Raw genomic sequence first — 26,740 nt, forward strand, 5'->3', positions numbered from 1 at the left:
CTTTCCCATTTGTAATTTTCTTGTTTCTACTTTTGGCCTTTTCTTTTCTGCCTAGGGAAGTTCCTTTAGGATTTGTTGTAAAGCTGGTCTGGTGGTGCTGAATTCTTTAGCTTTTGCTCATCTGTAAAGCTTTTGATTTTTCTGTTGAATCTGAATGAGAGCCTTGCTGAGTGGTAGAGTACTCTTGGTTGTAGGTTTTTACCTTTCATCACTTCAAATATATTGTGCCACTCCCTTCTGGACGGCAGAGTTTCTGCTGAAAAATCAGCTGACAACCTTATGGGGATTCACTTGTATGGTATTTGTTGATTTTTCCCTTGTTGCTTTTAATATTTTTTCTTTGTCTTTAGTTTTTGTGAGTTTGATATGTGTCTGGGTGTGTTCCTCCTTGGGTTTATCTTGTACAGTACTCTCTGCGCTTCCTGGACTTGAGTGTTTCCTCTCTCATGTTAGAGAAGTTTTTGGCTATCGTCTCTTCAAATATTTTCTCAGGCCTTTCTCTCTCTCTCTTCTCCTTCTGGACCCCTATAATGTGAATGTTGGTGTGTTTTATGTTGTCCCAGAGGTCTCTGAGACTGTTCTCATTTCTTTTCATTCTTTTTCCTTTATTCTGTTCCACAGCAATGATTTCCACCAGTCTCTCTTCCAGTTCACTTATTCATTGTTCTGCCTCATTTATTCTGGTATTGATTCCTTGTAGTGTATTTTTCATTTCAGTATTGTATTGTCCATCTCTGTTTGTTCTTTAAATCTTCTGGCTCTTTGTTAAACTCTTTAAATTTTCTAGCTCTTTGTTAAACATTTCTTGTATCTTCTCGGTCTATGTCTCCATTCTTTTTCCAAGATCCTAGATCATCTATACTATTATTACTCTAAATTCTTTTTCAGGTAGATTGTCTATCTCCACTTCACTTAGTTGTTCTTTTGGGTTTGTATCTTGTTCCTTCATCTGGAGCATATTTCTTTGCCATCTAATTTTGTACAATTTTCTGTGTTTGTGGTCTCCTTTCCTCAGGCTGCAGGATCGTAGCTCCTCTTGCTTTTGGTGTCTGCCCCCTGGTGGGTGAGGTTGGTCCTAGGTCTTGTGCAGGCTTCCTGTTGGGAGGGGCTGGTGCCTGCCCACTGGTGGGTGGAGCTGGGTCTTGTCCCTCTGGTGGACAGAGCTGTGTAAAGGGGTGTGTCTAGAGGTGGCTTTGAGATGAGTACGGCTTTAGGCAGCCTGTCTGCTGATGGCTGGGGCTGTGTTCCTATCCTGCTGGTTGTTTGGCCTGAGGTGTTCCAGCACTGGAGCCTGCAGGCTGTTGGGTAGGGCCAGGTCTTGGTGCCAAAATGGCGACCTCCTGGAGAGCACACACTGATTAGTATTTCCTGGGGCCTCTACCACCAGCGTCCGTGCCCCCACCAGTGATCCACAGCCAACCCCTGCCTCTCCAGGAGACCCTCCAAGACTCGCAGGTAGGTCTAGCCCAGGCTCCTATGGAATTACTGCTTTGTGCTGGTCCCAGTGCATGTGAAACCTTGTGTGTGCCCTCCAAGATTGGGGCCCCTGTTTCCCCCAGTCCTGTGGAGCTCCTGCACTCAAGCCCCACTGGCCTTCAAAGCCAAATGCTCTGGGGGTTCCTCCTCCCAATGCCAGACCCTCAGGCTAGGGCACCTGACATGATGCTCAGAACTCTCTTGTGGGAGAACCTGTGTGATAAAATTATTTTCCAACTTGTGGGTATGGAATTTGCTTATGTCGCAGAAGCGCCCCTCTTACCATCTCATTGTGGCTTCTTCTTTGTCTTTGAATGTAAAATATCTTTTTTCAGTAGGTTCCAGTCTTTTTTGGTTGTTCAGCAGTGAGTTGTGATTTTGGTGTTTTTGTGAGAGAAGGTGAGCTCAAGTCCTTCTGCCATCTTGTCCAGAATTGAGGGGCTGCTTTTAGTTTGGATGCTTGCTGCCTCTTTCCTCAGCATGTGCTGGCAATTATCCCCTTGATGTGGGGTGTGCAGGTGGAGTGGCACTTGTGTGCTCCTGGGATGGCGGGGGCAGGACTTGGTGCCTGCTTGTCATCACATAGGGGTGGCTGCGGCCCATACACTCCTGGGACGGGGGGCCAGGGCTTGGCACCTGCTTTCGAGTCTCATAATGGCAGCGGCGGCCCATGCCTGCCTCTGGAGCCCACAATGGTGGCGGCGACCTGCCCCCACCCCCAGAGCTCCTGTAGGTGGTGTCCTGTTGCCTGAGAGCACTCACAGGGAAAGAAGCCCTTATGGTGGTCCCACCTCGCTCCTTGTATGCCCCCCAACAATGGCACCTTGCCTCACTGGTGGGGCCAGGCTCCTTCTGAGTACACCCTCAGTTGCCACAGTCCAGCCTCTTCAGGCTGTCTCCTCGCAGTCAACCCTGCTCCTCTCCCTGGGTGTGACCTCTGAAGCCTGAGCTTCAGCCCCCAGCCCCAACCCACACCGACAGATGAGCATCTCATGCTGGGGAGTGCAGGGTGGTGGTGCCAACCTTCTGTGCAGATTACTCCCCATTTTGCCATTCTCAGACTGGTTGCTGCACTCTCCTTCTAGGCTCTGAAGCTCCCCCTCCATCCAGTCTGGTCTCCCCACTGGTGAGGGGCTTCCCAGGGTGCAGGAACCTTTCCTCCTTCACAGCTCCTTCCCTGGGGTGCAGGCCCCATCCCAATTCCTTTCTTTTTCTTTTTCATTTTGTTCTACCCGGTTACTTGGAGGTTTTCTTGCCCTTCTGGAAGTCAGAGGTCTTCTGGTAGCATTCAGCAGATGTTCTGTGTGAATCATTCTACTTGTAGGTGTGTTTTTAATGGTTTTGTGGGAGGAGGTGAGCTTCACGTCCTCCTCCTCCACCACCTTGATCCCATCCAACAGTAATTATTTTTAAGCCCAAAAAGATTTTAATTTTGAAGTCCAGTTTATCAACATGGTTTTAATTTTGCTTTTGGTGTCACATTGAAGTCTTTACCTAACCCAAGGTCATGAAGATTTTCTCCCATTTTCTTCTAGAAGTTGTACAGCCTTTGCTTTTATCTTTAGGTCTATAATAAGCTAAGGGTTTAAATAACTCTCTCGTCCTTTTTTTTTTTTTTTCCATAGTCCAGTAGTCCCAGCACCACTTATTGAAGACTGATCTTTCTCACATTGAAATGTCTTGGCACATATGTCAAATCAATTTTTCATATATGAAGGGTTTATTTCTGGACTGTTAATCCTGTTCCATTGCTTTATCTGCCTATCCTGATGCTAACAAATGATGTCTTGATTATTGCAGCTTTATACGTTTGAAATTGGGTAGGGTAATTCCTCAGTTTTTTTTTTGAAAATAATTCTGGCCATTTTAGATACTTTGTATTTCCATGCAAGTCTTAGGATCAGCTTGTCAATTTCTAAACAAACAAAAAAGCCTGCTGGAATATGGATAGGGATTGAGTTGAAGCTAGAGAACAATTTGGGGAGAATTACCATTATAAGAGTATTGAATCTTTTAGTCCACAAATATGGGAAGTTTTCCCATTTATTTAGATCTTTAATTTCTCTCAGCAACTTTTTTAAATAAATAAATTTATTTATTTATTTTTGGCTCCGTTGGGTCTTCATTGCTGCACGTGGGCTTTCTTGAGTTGTGGCAAGTGGGGGCTACTCTTTGTTGCCATGCACAGGCTTCTCATTGCAGTGGCTTCTCTTGTTGTGGAGCACAGGCTCTAGGCACGCAGGCTTCAGTAGTTGTGGCACGTGGGCTCAGTAGTCATGGCGCATGGGCCTAGTTGCTCTGCGGCATGTGGGATCTTCCCAGACCAGGGTTCGAACCCGTGTCCCCTGAGTTGGCAGGAGGATTCTTAACCACTGTGCCACCAGGGAAGCCCCTCTCAGAAACTATTTTTCAATGAAATTTATTCTTGTATTCTTAATGCTATTGTGCGTGGAAGTTTTTTAAGAGGATTGCTCATTGCTAATAGAGAATTTCAATTGTTTTTATATATTGATCTTGTATCATACAACCTTGCAATCTATCCTACTCGCTTTTTTGTGGATTCCTTAGGATCGTACAAAAGATCATGTCATTTGTGAATAGTTTTTACTTTTTCAAATTTGAATGCCTTTAATCTTTGGCAGGGGTTGTGGGGAGGGAGATCAGGAGCTGGATAGAACTTCCACTACAGTGTTGCATAAAAATGAGTGGATATTTTTGCTTGCTCCTGATTTCAGAAGAAAAGCTCTCTTTTACCACTAAGTTTATTAGCTGTGGGATTTTCATAGATTGAAAAAATTCTTCACTTAGGTTGAGGAAGGTGCCTTACATTCCTAGTTTGGGTTTTTATCATGAATGGGTGTCAAATTCTGTCAAATGCTTTTTCCTGTGTCTAGTTGACCGTATGGGTTTTATCATTTTATTAATATGGTATACAACTTTTTGGATGTGAAATCAAGCTTGCAGCTCCAGGATATATCCTATCTGGTCCTTGTGTATAAACCTTTTTATTTGCTGTTGGATTCAGTTTGCTAATAGTGTGAAGGACTTTTGCATCTATCTTCATGGAATTTAAATACCTTTTCAAATATAGGTATTTAAAACTAAACTTCCCTCTCAGTACTGCTTTAGCTGCATACCGTAAATTTCAATATGCTGTTTTTTCATTCCATTAAAATTTTCTAACTCCCCTTAATTTCTTCAATACACAGGCATTTAAAAATGTGTTAAATTTCCACATATTTGGGGGTCTGCAAAATGTCTGTTGGTGACTTCTAACTTAATTTCAACATGGTTGGAGAATACACTTTCTATGATTTCAGTCCTTTCAAATTCATTGAGACTTGTTTTATGGCATAGTATGTGCTCTTTCCTGGAGAATGTTCCATGTGGACTTGAAAAGAATGTGTGTTCTGCTGTGGTGGTTGGTCTACACATGTCAGGACAAGTTGGGTGATGACATTCTCTTTTTTGCTTTTTGTCGAGTTCTATCAATTATTGAGAATGTGATATTAATCTCCAAATATCATTGCTGAATTGTCCATTTCTCCTTCAATTCTGTCACTTTTTTCTCCATGTATTTGTTTTTAGGTGCATATACATTAATAGCTGTTATATCTGAAACCAAGCAGGACCCTGCAGTCCCCTCCCAGGGACAGACCCCTGTGTTCCCCACCCCTTCTTTGTAGAAAAGCTTTAGCCTTCAAGGCCTTTCCCAAGTACCAAAGGGCAAATTTAATCAGAAGTGAGAAAATGCAGAAACAAAAGAAAACAGTCAAGCAAGACAAAGTAATATATCTATGAAACAAAGTCAAGGACCTTTAGTTCCTCCTCAAGGGTTATAGATAATATCCTGAGGCATATCCATGAATTGTTTTGCAGATACTAAAACCCTTACCAGCTGGAAGAAGCTACCTGCATTCTGACCACAAGCATGTAGACCCCAGACCATTGGGAACCAGAAAGTTGATGATTGAGAGTCCCCAAACATCACCCTGTTGCCTCACCACCAACCAGTCAGAATTATGCATGAACTGATCACTGACCCTATGGCCCTCTCCCTCACTTTGTCTTTAAAAACCCTTCCTTAAAATCCACTGGGGAGTTCGAGTCTTTCAAGCATGAGCCGCCAGTTCTTGCTTGGCCCCACGCTGGGCACCTTGCAATAAACACCGTACTTTCCTTCACCACAACCTGGTGTCACTAGATTGGCTTTACCACATGCAGGCGAGCGAACCCAAGCTTGGTTGGATAACGTATCTCCCTCATATACTGACCCTTTATCATTTGAAATGTCCTCTATTTCTAGTAATTTGTTTCAAATCCCACTTTGTCCAACATTATCCATTCTGGCTCCTTTATGGTTTCTGTTTGCATGGTATATATTTTTTTCCATACTGTTATACTATTTGTCTTTGAATCCAAAGTGTCTCTTGTAGACACCATATAGTTAAGTCTTGCTTTTTTATCCATTATGACAGTTTCTACCTTATGATTGGACTAAATCCTTGAATCAAATTTAATGAAATCATTGGTATGGTTAGATTTATGGCTACCATTTTACTATGTTTTCTAAATGTCTCACATGTTTTTGCATCTCCGTCTTTCTATTGCTGCCTTCTTTTGTGTTAAATATTTTCTAGTGTGCCATTAAAAAAAAAAAACATTTATTTGGTTGCGCCGGGTCTTTAGTTGCAGCACATGGGATCTTCGTTGTGGCGTGTGGGATCTTTTGGTTGCAGCATGCAGGATCTTTTGGATGCAGAATGTGGGATCTAGTTCTCTGACTTAACTGCTGGACCACCAGGGAAGTCCCTAGTGTGCCATTTAGATTTGTTTTCTTAAACTGTATTTTGAGTGTTTTAGTGGTTGCTCTAGGGACTACAGTATGTATTTTAATTAACCAAAATCTTCAGATTAATACTAATGTAATTCCAATAAAATACAGAATCCCCCTTTGTTCCAGTATAGTTCCATTTCCTACCCACTCCTTTGTGCTATTATTGTAATGTACATTGCATCTATGTAATAAAACCAACAATACAGTATTATTATTTGTGTCATACAGTAACATGCCATTTAAAGAGAAAATACGTATTGTGGTAGGCAAATGTCTCAAGATTCCCATCCTTTGTTTATTCAATCAAGGTTCTGCTGTGAAAGGATTATACAAATGAAATTAAGGTTACTAAATAGGGAGATTGGGCCTTTCTGGATAATCTAGGCTAATGTAACCACATGATCCCTGAAAAGCCAAAGAAGAAAGTAGAAGATTCCATTGGAGAGAGATGCGGTGGAAAAGAGAAGCAGAGGAAAGATGGAGAGAAGGGGAGATTAGAGAGATGAAGTGTGAGAAGGACTGGAACTACTTTTGCTGTCTTTGAAGATGGCAATGGAGACCAAGGAATGTAAGTGCTTTCTAGAAGTGAAGAACAACCCCTGGCTGATAGTCCCCAAGGACATGGGGATGTCAGTCCTACAACTACATGGAACTGAATTCTGCCAACAACCTGAATAAGCTTGGAAGTCAATTCATCCTGAGCCTCCAGAAAGGAATGTAGCACACCCAATGCATTGACTTTTTTTTTTTTTTGGACTTCTGAAATATGCAGCAGAGAACCAACTAAGCCACATTATACCTGGACTTCAGAAATGTGACATCATCATAAGTAGGTGTTATTTTAAGTCAGTACATTTGTAGTAATTTGTTACAGCAGCAATACATTTATACAGTCTTTTATCTTTCCCATTTCCAGTACTCTTTATTTCATTCTGTGGTTTCAAGTTACCACCTGGTATCATTTTCATTCTGAAGAATTTCTTTTAGTATTTCCTATAAGGTAGATCTACAGGGAACAAATCATTTGTCTTATTTTGCCACTTTTTTTTTTTGGTCTTCATTTTTGAAAGCTGGTTTAGTTGTATCCAAATTCTGTAATTCTCAACACTCTAGGGTCCCTTTCCCTTCTTTGAAATACTTAAGTTGCCAATATCCCTTTCTTATAATTCTATTCTTTCATAATAGGAAAGAAAATCCAGTCTGAATTGAAGTGACTAGTCTTTAATGCAAGAACAATCTGATCTGCAAAACCTCTCCCAGAGTCCATCGAGGGCTTGGGGATGACATCTCCCCTCTCTACCACTACTTCCTTAGACCTTAGTTCTCTTATCAGCCAAGTTCTCACTCCCAGGAGACTAACTGTTCAAGTCTACTTAAAAAAACAAAAAACAAAACAAACAAACAAAACTTATTTCTACAAATTATTTCTCACAAATCCTTAAATTAGGAAAAGAAGGAAAAATAAGGTAAAACGTAGAAGATGAAAATATTCTCAATTTCCTTTGAAAATCATCGAAAAACTTTAACACCACTTTAACACCAACTTAGTAAATTTGCTGAGCCAGAAGCAAAGCAGTTCACATGTAGACATGTCCCATCCTGTCCACTGACAGATCAATAACCTCCAAGCATGTGGAAAGAAGCCTCCACACACACAGATGCCCCTGTGTGCACCTGTGGGGACTTCTCAAACATGTTCTGATGCTGTAACCTGTACCAGGTGGTCATCCAAAGATTCTAGTCTCTATTTACAGCAGCTACATTTCATAACAGCATGGCTCACTCCAGTATACACACTTTATTTTAAATTATGCCACTAGCACTTGGGGAAAAAAGTAATTTATTTGCATTGCTTCCATTTTTCTACTGTAGTGTTAGGACTTGACATAAGCATTATTCTTCTACTTCCTATTTACAGTTCATTCAGAATATTACTACAAATACAATATACAGTTTAAAAAAACTTATGGGGGACTTCAGTTTTCGTTTTTCTCTCCTCTTTAGAGGATTCTCAAAATCATCCAACTTAAATGAAAATTTATATGGACATTTTCTGTACACATCTTATAGGCCAGAGATTACAGTGATAAAGCCAAAAGGATTTTGCACAAATACAATAAAATATAGAAATCAAAGTATAGATGTTATTTGGGGTACAAATATAAACAATACAGTACCATTTGAGTAATTTAGCAACATAATACTCATACTTCATAGAAATAAAACTGCAAACCTGGAGAATGCTCTGACAAATATTAAACATCATATATACAATGAGGTAAATGTACCTTGGTCTCTCAAGAGGTAATTTAAGTTTAAAGCAATTGACATTTTGAAGCATCTCCTTGACATATAAAGAAATACCAAACACCCCATTCCATTGGCACAATGTGAAAAAGGGATATCAAAACATGGTTCATGATATTCAATTCACAAAATTCATTTAAAAATAAAAACATTCACTGAAGTTCTTTTTAAGCTTTAAGAAACTGGTTGAATGTTATTAACCACATTTTTTAAAGTTTACAATTACAAATAAGACTGCATAATAGGGTTGAAAAGTTTAAATGTACTGACAATCTTCAGAATGTCCTAGAAGTCCAGCATTTCTAGAGAGAGGGCCCATGGGTATCCCAGCATTGCAAAACACTCAAGAAGCTGTAGTACATGTCATGAGCTATTCTTTAGACTCTCAAAAACATCTGAATTGGCATTTTCTGCCAAGCTGTGACAGAACCAGTATTTGGACTCTCTACCATCTGGAGCCAGAACACTGCCATGGTCAAGAAACAGTTTACTTACAACCACTCTTTCAGTGCAGGGGTAAAAATAAACTCTTGTTATGACATGTCTAATGGAATAATAATTTTGTTGTGCATTTTAATTAGCACTTTGCCATCTTGTTTTACAAAATATTCTGTTTGTGACAGTTCTTTAATGTAGAGGGGGAAAAAAAAGGTAACTCATGCACGAGCTGCAAAGTGGCCAAGTGACCGGTGAAATTTTTTAAGAACTGAAATTTGGAATTCTTGATGACCATGGCACTGTATCCTGACTCAAGGCACTTCCTGAGCACTATCATTACAGCATAACTAGAGGCTCAGCTCTTTGGACCTTACCCTGTCCTATGGAAGATACAACTGGCTACTGCTTCATTGCCACAGCTACCACCTTGCTGCCATCCCACTCTGAGTCAGGGACCAGCAGGAAGGCAGTTTGGGAGAGAGAGTGCTGAGACATGAAGAAAGGACCAGGAATGTCTACACCCCCTAGGTCATGCCCGACCCCCATCCCCATTCCTCTGGGGATACTAACAAAGTAGACGTGGACAGATAGTTTTCCTGAAGGTATATTTTAGCCAAGTTGAAACTTGGAAAGTGAGCATCTGAAGATAGGCAGTATAAACAAAGGTTTGTGTTTTTAAATAATAAAATTAATTCTCAATTTTTTCTGCAGTTATAGCCACAGTAATCATGATCTATAAATCTTTTAAGTTACTTTGTTTTCTATACTAGCCAATTGGGGTTATCAAACCATCATTAGCCAAAAAAATGGAATTAACTAGAGTAACATGTAAACCCAATTTAGAACTAAATTCCAACTTTTAAAAAATTCCCTGATTCATCAAAAGTACATTTTATCCATTTAGGCAAGAACAGTAAAATTGTAACTTATTTTTTGACTTAATAAAGAATATCTTCAGCAAAAGTTGATTACCTTATATGAAAGTGAGAAATCATGTATCACAACTTTAAATCAGAGGAGAACTTTTGGTATGTTCTTAAAATTATATAAAAATAGCTTTAGTGATTAATATGCATTGGTCCCCTGGATTTCATAAAGCAGATCTGGTAGGCTTGTAAATGGCCAAAAAAAATTTTTAAAGTACCTGATCACAGAGCTAGAGATTATTAAACAGGAAATATAACACAATTATAAAAAACAAACCTCTCAAACTCACTCATTTGCTTTGATGAAATCATGGTAACTACAAAAAAACCTCAAATTTGGACTCAAAATATTAACCTCTAAACATATTTTCCTCATGACGTTTTTAAACACATGAAATTGACACTAAATTCCTATGTAATATGTCATTCATTCTGAAATTACTTTGGCTTTAAGACCAAATAGTCTTTCAGATTTGTTCTATGTATAGAGATAAGACATTAACAGAATGCAGCTCAGTCAGCATAAATGGCCACTATCTCTTACCAAAATACTTTACAGGTTATTCTGACCCTTTCATCAGGAAATTGATAGCACTGTAAGGTGAACGTCTTGCCTCACAGCTATGATAGGTTCCCCACCCCCACCCCCAGATTAAGATCACAGTGATAAAGAGGACTTTGAAAACGGTAAAAATCTTGCAGACTTTTTAGCACTGGAAGTAAAACCAGTTATTATAAGCTAGTTTCAACTTAATGTGAGAAGACCATGACAAATTTGCTTTAAACATTTAATTTGACTGAAAACATCTGGAAAATGGAGAAGCTCTCCTCAGAATATTCCTTAGCTACCACTTTCCCAAATATCAAGGGTGCACCGAATTCATTCCATAACCATGTGAATTAGGCATTTGCAGTATCTGCACAGAGAAGGAAAGACTGAATTAAAAGCTGCCTTCCTCAAAGTGTAGTGAGACCTCAAAACCACACTAACTCTAACCTTAGGTACAAAGACAGAGAATCCACAGAACGTTGACTCCTACACAACAAATGTGACTCTCTCACACAGTTATCTATTCAAATTATTAACTACCTTTACCTTCCAAGAAAAAGGCCTATTTAACATTAACCATATTCTAATTTTAAACGTAGTTCATTTCTTAAAAAAATAACACTGTCTTTGATCAGATAAAGAAAAAAATGGCTTACAGAATGCCACACAACTTTTCACAAGCAGCTAGACAAACTTTCCCTTTTAGAAAAATTAGTCTGTATGCTACAGATTTTAAATTATTAAAGTACTATAAGCATCTAGAGTGCCACTTGATTTTTTAAAAGTATACTTAGACAACACAATTAAAATGCAAAAGCTTGACGTGAGAATATTCAAACATGACCATGGTAACAATTTACCAATTAATGCCACTTCATTTCTTTAGTGGTTTAAGCACATTTTGGTAGGAAAAAGGCATTTTCAAAATGGAATACCAAATGACATACCAGAAAAACTCTTCCAAAAAACAAAACAAAAAGTCTGGGTTATCCAGGTAAATAAACTTTTGAATTAAAACACTACACGTTTTAACACACAGAGACAGATTTTAAGCAGTTCTACTCATTTCCATTAGAAGGACACAGAGGTGGCACTTACTGGTATAGTACAATCCCATTTTGAAGGCATGTAATGTTCTGAATATGTGAAAGAACAATAATAATATACAAAATACAATTGCATAAATTATGTTCCTCACTACTATATGAGGTCATTTTTAGACTCAAGATAAGAGTTTTATAAGTGTTAGTTTTAAGATCCTGAAAATTATAGAACAGTACATTCAAAGTCTGCATCAAGGAAACTCTTTAGTGGTTCAGAATCCTCTGAGAATGTACTAACCAGGAGTAAATCACTTTCTTTAAAAATAAGAAATGTTTTCATATAACTCAGCAATTCAGCTCCTTTACCCTTAAAGATGATCTTCAGCACAGCAGAGTTACCTAAAGTTAAGACCAGCAATCATTTAAAAAAAACAAGTTTTGTGTTAATAAAAAATAAAGGTAGACCACACAACATTTTGTTAACTGTCCTGGGAAAGTATCGTTCATAGTGCACAGAAAGGACCCCACATGGCTGTTTCCTGGGTCCAAAGAAATCCTGGGACGTTTTTAATTGACCTTATTACATTGTTGCAAAAGGAAGCAATATCCTTCTGTTCCCTCTCAGTGAGGTAGAACAACTGACCTCCCAAATTAAAACCCAGGAGCAGATGTGAAGAAAAAGTAGAGTTCAGGCAAAGCCGCAGAATTTACATTTTGATGCCTTCCTGCTGACTAAGCTGTGATAATGTTTTCTTAATCCGCAGAGCTGTAAGCCTAGCTGCTCCATTGGCATACCAACATTCTCTCATAATTTTAGCCATCACTCTCAAGGCCTACAAGAAAAGACAAGAATGATCATTAAAACATGCACCACTTTTCACTGATCTGGATAATAATCTTTACCTGTAAATTTTCTTTTTAAATAACATACATACAAGTATTTCTGTTTCAGCATTACTTGTAATAGCGAATGAGTAGAAATGACCTAAATACCCATCAGCAGGGTACTGGTGCCAGCGGCTGGAAAGCAGATGGACAAGGGGTGATTTACTTTGCAGACTGAAAAGGCTGAATACTAAAGTAGAGTTGTTCAAGGCAAAGAAGGAAGCTGACTCACCATGAAATGCCCCCCAGAACTGAGGAATTAACTGCATCAAGTACCCCTGGGGTGAAGTTCAGGCTAAAAATAGGATCAGCCAAAGGAGCTAGAACCCCAGATAGCTGCCCCACCACCACCAACCTCACACAGCTGGGTGACTGCCCCACCCCCACCCCAGCAGAAGTCGAGAGGTTCGCACCTGAGAGAGTAGAACAGAGATTTCTGTCGTGGGGAACGTGGCGAGGTTCCACACTGACAACACACTGAACGCTAAGACCATAAACTTCCTTCCGAAAACACGGCCACTGACTTTAGATGCTCCTCCAGGTAAAAGAGTGGAAGAGTCTTTTGCCCAAGAGGAAAAGCCTGAAGAGACTGACATCAGTGGTTCCCCAAGGAAGCAACCCAGTTACATCACGCTCACATCACAGTTGATGATGATAAGCTCCATTCGTGTGCACAAAGCTTCCCATCAGCTTTCAGTGCCCCTTTTATACGTGAAGAGTATGAGCTTGATCAAACATTTGAGGAAAGTAATATGAAATGCAGAAGTTGACACAAACAGAAAAAAGCACCTTGGAGAAAACAGAAGATGTATAGAAAGAAGACAGTATCAACAATCTATCATTAATATCCTCAAAGAAAACACTGATATTGGACTTACCGATAATTTTTTGTTTGGTTTTAGAAAAACTTTACAGAACTAGAAGATAAACCTGAATAATAATAATAATAATAAACTCAAAAGATAAAAGCTGATACATCTCCCAGAAAGTTGAGAAAAAAAACCCAAAGAGATGGATAATAGGGAAAAGATAAAATTCGAATGCCTGTTCAGGACATCTACATTCATAACCAGAGTTGAACAAAAAGAACAGAGGAAAATGGAAAGGAACACATCAAGGAAATACTTGAGGAAAATTCCCTAGAAATGAAAATTTGTTTCCAGATAAAAATGACCAAGGGCCCAGCCCATACATAAATTCATCCAACAAACTGAGTGCCTATAATCTACTAGATAACCATCCTAGGTGTCAGGGAACTAACAGCAGTGAACTAACAGACAAAATTTCTGCTCTCATAAAGCTGATATTCTAGAAGGCTAAAGCATATAATTAATAAATAAGCAAAATACATGGACTGTCAATGGTAAGTGCTAAGGAGAAACATCGTTTAGAGAAGGAGATAAAATATGCCAGGGAAGGAAGGTGCTATTTTAAATAGGTTGAGAGGTAATGTCTCACTGACAAGGTAACATCTGAGCAGAGAGCTGAAAGGGGGGGAAAATGAGCAAACCAAGAAACAGGAAGATGTGGGATCCAGGAAGGAGGATTCACTATAAAAGAGGCAAAGGGAATCACAGATGAAAGGTGAGGGATATCCCAAGATGAAAGCTGGCCAAGAGAACAACCAGTTCAGACTGGAAAAAGAGGGTTCTGAAGACGCTTCTGGAGGTATCCTATCAGTTTCAAATTCTTGATGTGTTTCAGCTCTTGAGAGGAGATTTGTAAAACCCTAGAAAAGTGAAAGACTGAGTTAGTGGTAAGTACATAGAAAACTAGCCAAATGGAGAAAAAACCAAAAATGCCAGTGATGGCATTAATTCAGCATGCTGTGACAGTAAGTGCAAATTGCATGTGCCTTTTTAATGTTAACTGCTAACTTTCCTTCATGCTTAAAAAGCCATCTGTTTAATACTAATCTGCTCTAATCACTGAATGAGTGCATGAGTAATTCCAATTTGTAAATGCTTTGTAGTATCAAGATCAAATTTTTAAAAGACAAGATCTAGCCCAATTCCATTGGTTAAAACATGCAGATTCTGGGCTTCCCTGGTGGCGCAGTGGTTGCGCGTCCGCCTGCCCATGCAGGGGAATCGGGTTCGCGCCCCGGTCTGGGAGGATCCCACATGCCGCGGAGCGGCTGGGCCCGTGAGCCATGGCCACTGAGCCTGCGCGTCCGGAGCCTGTGCTCCGCAACGGGAGAGGCCACAACAGAGGGAGGCCCGCATACCACAAAAAAAAAAAAACAAAAAAAACAAAACATGCAGATTCTGTGAGCGCACAATGTATTTTATCTGGGCCTGGATACTTGATTTGGTTGGAGGCAGCCAAGGAACTCTCTTGATGTCAAAGGTGTCTACTGAGGCCTACATTATTTTAAGATGTAAAATCAACTACTTAAGTAATCAGCTTTTTATTCTTCCTAAACTACAAAACATCAAATCTGGAGGGAAATGCTTTGTTTCACCAGTACAACTACAAAAATATTTCTAAAACTTTTTGTAAGAGCTGGGATTGAAAAGCTCAGACATTGCTGGAAAGCACTTTCCCCAAATTCCTGGTGAATAGTCATATGGGCAGTGAGATGAATAAAATGTAAAATCATCTGAACCATCTTCATAATCATCCAAATCCCTCATTTTACAAAAAGGCATATTAAGGTCCAGAGAACAGAAGTGGTTTGCCCAAAGTCAGACTCTGAAATGGTAGCCAGGCTGATCTAGAATACAGGCCTCCTAATTCCATCCAGCACTCATCCCACTATCCTGGGCTGCCCTGATTGAAGGGAAGCTTTAATTAAAAATGTAGGAGCCTTGTTTCATTGGTAGATCTAAACACTGTTCTAATACACTAATGGCCACTGAAAATGTTTCATTGGTAGATCTAAACACTGTTCTAATACACTAATGGCCACTGAAAATGTTCCACAGCCCTTTCAATGTACTTAAAATTGAACATGAAAAACAAATTATTCTGTTTTTACTCACTGGTTTAACAGCCATGAAAAATAAAGGAATGGGAATTCTTAATGTCTGCTTTCCTTAAAGAAAAGTAGCAAATTTCCACTTACTAACCAGAAGCAGTTTAGAGAACTGTGTAGTATCCAAAATAAATACTCACTTCACAGCTCTGCCATCTGTTTGGAATATTTGGCCTTAACTTCTGTTCACAAACAACTTTTCTCATTTCTTCAACTGATGGATCAGAAGGTACAAGATCATAATAAGGCAGCTGGTAATCTTCATGAATTCCTACAATGGTAGAGAAAAAAAATCTTTTTTGAAGGATTTACTCACATAATGTCAGAGCATTCTTTGACCAGACAGAAAAGGAACAGCTGAGAGTCCTGTTACAGTGTCCCATTACTAAATCAGGTAAGTGGAACACAGCTTACAGACTGCAGTCTCTCATCCACCTCTGCATCAACAACCCACCTCCCTGAGTCAGTACTGAGCCCACACCTTGAAACTAAGTATCGCCATGGGATCAGCAAAGGCTATTTTAATGATGGTTAACTATGAGCTGTGATGACCAGATTGACATTTTCTCCCAGAACCCTAATGCCCAAGAAATGAAACCTTTTATTCTACAAGTTGCACAGCCTCTCAGTTGGTACGGGGATATACATTCTATTACTAAGGTGTGAATCTTATAAGGAAAGCCTGAGGTGCAAGTCCCTTCCTCTACTAGCATCTGTCAATAACCTGTCCTATTTGCTACTCCACCCCTCACTGCCTCAAAAACCTGAGGCACTAGTCTCAGGTGGGCCTGGTCCTTCAAGGATAAGAGACTATTTCTCAAGTAAACATTGAAAGTGCTCAGTGTAACACAAACTTACTTAAAAAAAGTAATGCAACTCAGTATATGTATTCTGTATATGTAATTTCCAGCTCTCAAGATTGAGAAAATAACCACAATCTCAGGGGGAAAAAATCAGTCTGACTCAGGTACATGCTAGAAATAGCTTCCTGGGTGGCCTCTCAAGTAGTCATCCATTCTAAATATCTATATTCCAAGATAACAAGGGGTTGGTTTCTGTTGCTTCCCAAAATTCAAGTGGAAATAGAAAAAGACTACACTGGAATAAAGCTTGTGTATTAGGATAAAACTATATACTAGGATAAAGCTTGTCATGTCATTTATCTCTTTCATATTTTCTGGCACTCTCAGTGATCACCAGGTAAACAATTTCATTAATTAAAAAGGCAATTCTTGAACGTGTTCATGACAAAATGTTGGGGGAGGGGAGAGAGATTTACCACCAATGGAACATCGTCGAGCTATTTCCCAGAATACTAGTCCCATTGCATAGATGTCAGCACGTTTGAAGGATTCGAAGTGTTTCATATTTATGGAATCATCTAGAACTTCAGGGGCCATGTACCTAAAAAAGAAGTCAGCATTTTATTTTATGTAATAGTGACATTACTTTTAACCTGTTTCATAAACTTTCTTTTACTCCTGGGTGGGGAGGTGGGGGGAGGGTCAATATTAATTTTGACCTTTTCCCCCTTTCACTATGCTTCTGCTGTTTTTTAAACTTAAAAAAAATTTTTTTAATTGAAGTATAGTTGATTTACAATATTGTGTTAATCACTTTACAGCAGAAATTCAGTTATGCATATATATATATATATTCTTATTTAAATATTCTTTCCTATTATGGTTTATCATAGGATACTGCATATAGTTCTCTGTTCTATACAGTAGGACGTTGTTGTTTATCCATTCCACATATAATAGCTTACACCTGCTCACCCCAACCTCCTGTTCCCTTCTCCCAACCCCCTCCCCGCTCTTTGTCCCTGAATCTTTCTGTTTTGTAGATAGGATTATTTGTGTCACATTTTAGATTCCACATATAAGTGATATCATATGGTATGTGTCTTTCTCTTTCTGACTTGCTTCACTTAGTATGATAATCTCTAGTTGCATCCATGTTGCTGCAAATGGCATTATTTTGTTCTTTTTCATGGCTGAGCAGTATTCAGTTGTATCTATGTACCACATCTTCATTATCCATTCATCTGTCAGTGGCCATTTTAGGTTGTTTCCATGTTTTGGCTATTGTAAATAGTGCTGGTATGAACACAGGGGTGCATGTATCTTTTTGGATTACAGTTTCTTCTGGACATATGCCCAGCAGTGGGACTGCTGGATCATATGATAATTCTGTTTTTAGTTTTCTCCATACTGTTCTCCATAGTGGCTGTACCAACTTACATTAGTCCCACCAACAGTGGAGGGTTCCGTTTTCTCCACATCCTCTCCAGCATTTTTTATTTGTAGAGTTTTTAATGATGGCCATTCTGACCAGTGTGAGGTAGTACCTCACTGTAGTTTTGATTTGCATTTCTCTAATAATTAGCGAAATTGAGCATCTTTTCATGTGCCTGTTGGCCATTTGTATTTCTTCCCTGGAGAAACGCCCATTTAGGTCTTCTGCCCATTTCTCGATTGGGTTGTTTTGTTGTTTTTGTTGAGTTGTATGAGCTGTTTGTATATTTTGGAAATTAAGCCCTTGTCAGTCGTATCGTTTGCAAATATTTTCTCCCATTCTGTAGCTTGTCTTTTTATTTTTTTAATGTTCCTTTCCTGTGCAAAAGCCTGGAAGTTTGACTAGGTCCCATTTGTTTGTTTTTATTTGTACTGCCTTTGGAGACTGACCTAAGAAAACACTGGTGTGATTTATGTCAGGGAATGTTTTGCCTGTGATCTCTTCAAGGAGTTTTTGGTGTCATGTCTTATGTTTAAGTCTTTAAGCCACTTTGAACTTATTTTTGTGTATGGTGGGAGGGTGTGTTCTAACTTCATCGATTTACATGCAACTGTCCAACTTTTCCAACATCACTTGCTGAAGGAGAGTCTTTTTCCCATTGTATATTATTGTCTCCTTTGTCGAAGATTAATTGACTGTAGTGGTGTGGGTTTATCTCTGGGCTCTCTATTCTGTTCCATTAATCCGTATGTCTGTTTTTGTGCCAATACCATGCTGTTTTGATTACTGTAGCTTTGTAGTATTGTCTGAAGTCTGGGAGGGTTATGCTTCCTGCTTTGTTCTTTTTCTTCAGGATTGCTTTGACAATTCTGCGTCTTTTATGGTTCCATATAAATTTTAGGATTATTCTAGTTCTGTGAAAAACGTCATGAGTAATTTGGTAGGGATTGCATTAAATCTGTAGATTGCTTTGGGTAGTATGGCCATTTTAACAATATTCTTCCAATCCAAGTGCATGGGATATCTTTCCATTTCTTTGAATCATCTTCAGTTTCCTTTATTAATGTTTTAGAGTTCTCAAGTCTTTCACCTCCTTGGGCAGGTTTATTCCTAAGTATTTTATTTTTGAGGGTACAATTTTGAAAGTTTTTTTTTTAACATTCCCTTCCTCATGTTTCATTGTTAGTGTAAAGAAATGCAGCTGGTTTCTATATGTTAATCTTGTATCCTGCTACTTTGCTGAATTCATTTATCAGTTCTAGTAATCTGTGTGGAGTCTTTAGGGTTTTCTATATATAGAATCATGTTATCTGCATATAATGACAACTTTACCTCTTCCCTTCCAATATGGATACCTTTTATTTCTTTTTCTTGTCTGATTGCTGTGGCTAGGACTACTAATACCATGTTGAATAGAAGAGATGAGGGTGGACATCCTTGTCTTGTTCCAGAATTTAGTGGGAAGGCTTTCAGCTTTTCACCACTGAGTATTATATTGGCTGTGGGTTTGTCATAAATAGCTTTTGTTATGTTGAGATATGTTCCCTCTGTACCCACATTGGTAAGAGGTTTTTTTTTTTTTTTTTTTTTACCATGAATGGAATTTTGTCAAATGCTTTTTCTGCATCTGTTGAGACAATCATGCAGTTTTTGTCTTTTCTTTTGGTCATGTGGTATATCACATTGATTTGTGAATGTTGAACCATCCTTGTGAACTTGCAATGAATCCCACTTGGTCATGGTGTATGATCTTTTTTGTGTGTTTTTGGATTCAGTTTGCTAATATTTTGTTGAGAATTTTTGCATCTATATTCATCAACGATATTGGCCTGTAATTTTCTTTTTTGCTGGTGTATTTGTCTGGTTTTGGTATCAGGGTGATGGTGGCTTCATAGAATGTCTTTGGGAGTGTTCTCTCCTCTTCAATTTTTGGAAGAGTTAGAAGGATTGATGTAAGTTCTTCTTTGTATGGTAGAATTCACCTGTGGAGCCATTTGGTCCTGGACTTTTGTTTGTAGGGAGTTTTTAAATTACAGATTGTTTCACCTCTAATGATCAGTCTGTTCAAATTATCTATTTATTTATTGGAATGTAACTGCTTTACAATATTGTGTTAGTTTCTGCTCTACAACAAAGTGAATCAGCTGTATGTATCTATTTCTTTTTGATTCAATTTTGGTGGGCTGTATGTTTCTAGAAACTTGTCCATTTCTTCTAGGTTGTCAAATTTGTTGGCATATAATTGTTCACAGTATTCCCTTTTGGTATTTTGTATTTCTGCAGTATCAGTTGTTATGTCTCCTTTTTCATTTACTTTATTTGGATTCTCTTTTCTTCTTGGTGAGCCTGGCCAGAGGTTTGTCAATTTTGATTATCCTTTCAAAGAACCAGCTCTTGGTTGTATTGATTTTTTTCTATTTTTAAAAAAATCTCTATTTTATTTAAAATCTCTATTTTATTTTTCCCTCTGACCTTTATTACTTCCTTCCTTCTGCTGACTTTCAGGTTTTGTTTGTTCTCCTTTATTCTAATTCTTTTAAGTAGTAGGTTAGGATGTTTGAGATTTTTCTTGTTTTTTGAGCAAGGTCTGTATTGCTACGAACTTCTAAGAACTGCTTTTGCTGCATCCCATAGATTTTGTATGGTTGTGTTTTCATTGTCATCTGTCTCAAGGTATTTTTAAAAATATTCATTTTATTTATTCATTTTATTTATTTTGGCTGCACTGGGTCTTAGCTGTGGCACACAGGATCTTTAGTTGTGGCATGCAGACTTCTTACTTGTGGCATGTGGACTTAGTTGCAGCTTGCGGACTTCTTAGTTATAGCATGCAGACTTCTTAGTTGCAGCATGCATGTGGGATCTAGTTTCCTGGCCAGGGATTGAATCCAGACCCCCTGCATTGGGAGTGCGGAGCCTTACCCATTGGACCACCAGGACGAAGTCCCTCAAGGTACTTTTAAATTTCCTCTCTGATTTCATCATTGACCCATTGGTTTTTTTAGTAGCATGCTGTTGAGTCTCCATGTAATTTTTTTTTCTCATTTCTTTTCTGTGGTTGATTTCTGGTTTCATGCAGTTGTGGTCAGAAAAGATGTTTGAGATAATTTCTATATGTCATTTTTTTCAAGGCATTTTAAAATTTGTTCTTTGATTTCATAATTGACCCATATTTTTTTGGTAGTATGCTGTTTAGTCTCCAAATAATCATTTTTTTCTCATTTCTTTTTCTTGATTTCTGGTTTCATGCAGTTGTGGTCAGAAAAGATGTTTGAGATAATTTCTATACTCTTAAATTTGTTGAGGCTTGTTTTATGCCCTAGTAATGTGGTCAATCCTAGAGAATGTGTCATGTGCACTTGAAAATGTTTATTCTGGGTTTTTTGTTTTTTGTTTTTAATGTAATGTCCTGAAAATGTCAGTTAAGCCTAACTGTTCTGTTGTGTCATTTAGGATCTCTGTTGCCTTATTGATTTTCTGTCTAGAAGATATGTCCATTGATGTGAACGGGGTGTTAAAGTCTCCTACTATTATTGTATTCCTATCAATTTCTCCCTTTATGTCTGTTAGTATTTATGTATTTAGGTACTCCTATTTATTAGGTGCATATATGTTGACAAGTATAAAATCCTCTTCCTGTATTGATCCTTTTATCATTATATAGTGTCCTTCTCTTTCTTTATGGCCTTTGTTTGAAAGTCTATTTTGTCTGATATGAGTATTGCAACCTCCCCTTTCTTTTCATTTCCATTTGCATGAAATCTTTTTCCATCCCCTCACTTTCAATCTACGTGTGTCCTTTGCCCTAAAGTGGGTCTCTTGTAGGCAGCATATTGTAGGCTGTTTTTTTCTATCAAATCTGCCACTGTCTTTTTTTCTATTAAAAAAAATTTATTTTATTCAAGTATTGTTGATTTACAATGTTAATTTCTACTGTACATCAAAGTGATTCAGATATACATATATATATATATATATATATATATATATATACTCCTTTTCATATTCTTTTCCATTATGGTTTACCACAGGATATTGAGAGAGCTCTTTTTTTGAGAGAGAGTATATTTTTATTCTTATTTTTTAATTTAATTTTTTACTTTATACTTGGGTATAGTTGATTTACAATGTTGTGTTAGTTTCAGGTGTACAGCAAAGTGGTTCAGTTAATATATATACATATATCCATTCTTTTTCAGATTCTTTACCCATATAGGTTTATCACAGAATACTGAGTAGAGTTCCTTGTGCTACACAGTACGTTCTTATTATCTGTTTTATATATAGTATTGTGTATATGTTAATCCCAACCTCCTGATGTATCACTCCCCCACTACCTTTCCCCTTTGGTAACCAAATATTTGTTTTCTAAGTCTGTGAGTCTGTTTTTACTTTGTAAATAAGTTCATTTGTATCATTTTTAAAATTGCACATGTAAGTGATATCATATGATATTTGTCTTTTTCTGTCTTACTTCACTTAGTATGATAATCTATCTCTAGGTCCATCCATGTTGCTGCAAATGAAATTATTTCATTCTTTTTAATGGCTAAGTAATGGTCCATTGTGTGTGTGTGTGTGTATATATATATATATATACATATGTGTGTGTGTGTATACACACACACACACACCCCATCTTCTTTACCCATTCTTCTGTCAATGGACATTTAGACTGCTTCCATGTCTTGGCTATTTTAAATAGTGCTGCAGTGAACATTGGGATGCATGTATCTTTTTGAATCATGGTTTTCTCGGATATATGCCCAGGAGTGAGACTGCTGGATCATATAGTAGTTCTATTTTTCGTTTTTTAGGGAACCTCCATACTGTTCTCCATGGTGGTTGTACCAATTTACATTCCCACCAACAGTGTAGGAGGGTTCCCTTTTCTCCACATCCTCTCCAGCATTTATGGTTTGTAGAGTTTTTTGATGATGGCCATTCTGACTGGTGTGAGGTGGTACCTCATTGTAGTTTTGATTTGCTTTTCTCTTATAATTAGCCAAGCATCTTTTCATGTGCCTCTTTGCCATCTGTATGTCTTCTCTGGAGAAATATCAATTTAGGTCTTCTGCCCATTTTTTGATTGGGTTGCTTCTTTTTTTGATAGTGAGCCATATGAGCTGTTTGTAAATTTTAGAGACTAAGCCCTTGTCCATTGCATAGTTTGCAAATATTTTCTCCCATTCTGTGGTTGTTTTTTCGTTTTGTTTATGGTTTCCTTTGCTGTGCAGAAGATTACCACTCTGTGTCTTTTGATTGGAGCATTTAAGTAGCTATTGATAGATATTGCCATTTTGACCTTGTTTTCCCGTTGATTTTATATTTCTTCTTTGTCCTATTATTTTTCCTTTTGTGGTTTGATGATTTTCTCTTGTATTACACTTACGTTCTCTTATTTTTGTTTTTGTCAATCTACTGTATGTTTTTGATTTGTGGTTACTCTGTTTCTCAGATATGTTAACCCCATCCTGTATCTACTTGCCTTAGACTGGTAGTCATACAGGCTCAAACACATCTAGGAAATGAAAAAAAAAAAAAAATCTACGTTTTCTTACCCTCCTTCCCCACATTGTATGATTTTGATGTCCTCTTTTACATCTTCATGTTCATCCTTTTGCTGTTCATTGTGGTTACCATCACTTTCACAGAATTTTTTTTTTTTAATCTGTGTGTGTACTGGCTTATTTAGGTAATTTGCTTTCCAATTGTGATTTTCTCTTCCCTATAGACTGCTGTTACTCCTTTTCTATTTAGAGAAGACCTTTCAATATTTCCTTTAGGATAGCTTTAGTACTGCTGTATTCTTTTAGTTTTTTGCTTAATGATAATCTTGCTGGGTAGAGTATCCTAGGTTGCAGATTTTTTCCCTTTCAGGACTTTGAATATATCTTGCCACTCCCTTCTGGCCTACACCATTTCTGTAGAGAAATCAGCTGATAACTTTACGGGGGATCCCTTGTAATTAACTCTGTTTTTTCTCTTGCTGCCTTTAGAATCCTCTTTAACTTTTGCCATTTTTATTATAATAGGTCATTGTGTAGATCTGTTTGGGTTCACCTTGTTTGGGACCCTCTGTGCTTCCTATACCTGGATATCTGTTTCCTTCCTTAGGTTTGGGAAGTTTTCAGTCATAATTTCTTCAAATACATTTTTGATCCCCTTTTATCTTTCTTCCCCTTCTGGAATCCCTATTATGTGTAGGTTGGCATGCTTTTATATTATCCCATAGGTCTCTTTTTTTCGTTTGTCTGTCTGCCATCCTGATTGGGTGATTTCCATATTCTATCTTCCAGGTCACTTACTCGTTCTTCTCAATTATTTATTCTGCTATTCATTGCCTTTACTTCAGTTTTTGTCTCAGCAAGTGAGTTTTCTAATTTTTCTTGGTTCCTCTTTATGGTTTCTAGTTCCTTTTTATAGTACTCTGCATTTCTGTTGATAGCCTTTCTTAATTCCTTCAGTATTTTCACTATTTCCTTTTTGAAATCAAGTGTCCCCTAGACTGAAGAGGTCTGTTTCATTGTTCCCTCAGGGGAATTCTAATGGTCTTTTAACTGGGAGTGGTTCCTCTGCTTCTTCACTTTACTTGTATTTCTCTTATTCTGTGAGTTTAGGAGAAACAGTTATCTATGGTGGTCTTGGAAGACTGTTTATATATGGGGGTGTCCCTGTGTACCTTGTGTGGGTTTAATACTTTTGGTGCAAGGGCTGTTTTTAGTATGGATGCCTGACACCTCTTTCCTCAGCATGTACTGGCAGTTATCCCCTTGATAGAGGGTGTGCAGATGCGGCAGCTGATGCCTGGTCCTGGGGTTCTTGGTGGTGGTGGCAGCTCACGTGTACCCCCAGAGCACACAAGGGGAGCAGAGGCAGCTCACGATCGCTCCTGGGGTGGGGGCGGGGCGTGTATCGTGACAGGAGTTTGTGTAGGCTGTGTCCTGCTGCCTGAGAGCTCATGCCAGGAAAAAGGCTATATAAGGCTATATAATGGCAGGTCCCAACCCTCCCCTCATGCACTGCCCACACAATGGCACCTGGCCTCTAAGGCAGCCCAGGCTTCCTCTGTGTATAACCTCAGGTGCAGTCAGTTGCACCAGCCTCCAGCCCCTTCAGACTGTTTCTACACAGCCCACTCCTGTCCTCTCCCTGGGTCTGATCTCTGAAGCTCAAGCTTCCACACATAACTGAGATCATATTAGACTCAAGAAAAATATTAAATATCCCAACTGGTTTGCAAATTAATGGTGTCAACCAAATCCCATGAAAAGCTGAAACAGCAATTTTATGCTATCTGCCTTATGATCTAAAAGTTTCCAATGACCCATACGTAATAACTATCCTAGGTGTCCTAATGTACACCACCTACTTGGGTATGTACTATGTACTATATTTTAATCTAGAAGTCTTCTCACTAATACAGGATAAAAGGAAAAACACATACTCCAAGGAACAAAATAATAGATAAAAATGAATGCCAGTTCTCCTATTGATACTACCTTGCACGGTTCTGAGGTTTCAAAAATCCTAGGACTCACAAAGACCTGCAGCAACCACTGCCTGGAACACTGCCTGGAACACTGAGTCAAGAGATCTGAGAGTCCCTGTTGAATCCATAAACCACAAATACGACTGAGATAGAAAAAAGTTTGGCTCTATTCAAGTCCAAGGTAGCAGTTTGAAGATATGTGGTGGCAAATGCTGTGATACACAGAGCAAAGCCTTTTGGGTCAGAAATGCCCAGGTTCAAATCTCAGCTCTTCAGCTTACCATCCATGAGGTTGGATGGCCACATTACCTAACCTCCACAAGGCAGTTTCCTCATTTCTGAATTGAGGGTAGTGATACCTACCTAATTAGGTCCTTTGAGTACTCATAGACGCAACAAATATTTATTGAGGACTAACTATGTATTAGGCACTGTGATGGATGCTGGGAATACAAGGTTGCTCTCAAGCAGTTTATGATTCAATGGAATATACAGACAAATAAATGGACAGTTATAATGTGCTAAGTGCCTCAATGGTCCAAATTTAGCATGCAGTGAGGGCCCTTGCCAAGGACATCTAACAGTACAGAAAAGGATTTCTATGAGAAAGGAAGACTAACTACAAGTTAGGGAAATAAAAGCAGGAAGTATGCTCTAGGATACAGCACATGGGAAAGTATGAAGAGAGAAAGGCATGTTTTCAGGAAATAAAAATAAGAAAACAGTTGGGCTAACTACAGCACAACAGTTGAAGAGAGCAATAAATGATATACATAAAAGACCCATTAAAATGATTGGCACATAGTAGGTACCCCATAAACATTAGCTACTATTATGATAACTAACATAACTAATGGTAATATTTTCTGGAAAGGCCACCTTTCATCAGCAGTTACCTTTTTAAGTCAGGTAACCTTGGTTTCAGAGCAGGCAAGACCATGAGATCTTCTACCTGTGAGCAATCTAATAAAGTGCAAGGTCGAGTTTCAGAAAAGATATGTATCTAGAAATGAGAAGGAAAAGAAGTCAATTTCAGAACATATTAATCACTGTGTAGCCATAAGTATACCTTTTTGTTCCCACTCTGTGGTTTGGAGCAATATCAATTGTATCTGTGGCCGAATCATGTCTTACTGCCAGTCCCAAGTCTGCAATACAGCAAGTTCCATTCTTCTTTACCAAGATATTTTTTGATTTCAAATCCCTATGAGCAATGGCTGGTTTTCCTAAAGAAAGAAAATAATTAAACATGGTTGCTTAAAGGGTAATACCAATCACAAATCTCACCTTTAGGTTCAAAAGCTTCTCCCATCCAGTGTCGAAGCATTTCAACCCCCATCACTGCAATACCTGGGCCATTACTAAACCACCTTAAGTGAATCATTACACAAAAAGTTGCTGAAATTACATTTCTTCAAAGAAAATAGATGATGCTCAAAAAATATAAGTCTAATACTCAAAGACTGGGGGTTAAAGATACTACTTTGTTGATACCCTATGAATTTTTTACAGGAATCCTAGTCACTGATATTCAAATTCAAGAACCAAGAATCTCAATCACTTCCTTTGTC

General features: G+C 38.4%; 1 protein-coding gene across 4 annotated transcripts in view; it reads right to left on the bottom strand.

Annotated features, from left to right (window-relative positions):
* Window positions 1-8,130: 8,130 nt before the first annotated feature.
* Window positions 8,131-26,740, bottom strand: part of TGFBR1 (transforming growth factor beta receptor 1) — a 69,249-nt gene continuing 50,639 nt past the window's right edge. For 2 of the 4 annotated variants that reach the window (XM_024126540.3, XM_024126539.3), the window contains exons 6-9: window positions 26,239-26,395; window positions 16,719-16,843; window positions 15,580-15,710; window positions 8,131-12,410 (exon numbers count right to left, since the gene is read on the bottom strand). In XM_024126540.3, coding sequence (XP_023982308.1) covers window positions 12,285-12,410; window positions 15,580-15,710; window positions 16,719-16,843; window positions 26,239-26,395 — 539 coding nt within the window. In that variant the 3' untranslated portion in view covers window positions 8,131-12,284. The other 2 variants (XM_024126538.3, XM_024126537.3) reach the window with 1 other exon arrangement.

This window comes from Physeter macrocephalus, chromosome 9 (genome assembly GCF_002837175.3).
Source record: "Physeter macrocephalus isolate SW-GA chromosome 9, ASM283717v5, whole genome shotgun sequence".
In the NCBI taxonomy this organism is placed as follows: Eukaryota; Metazoa; Chordata; class Mammalia; order Artiodactyla; family Physeteridae; genus Physeter; species Physeter macrocephalus.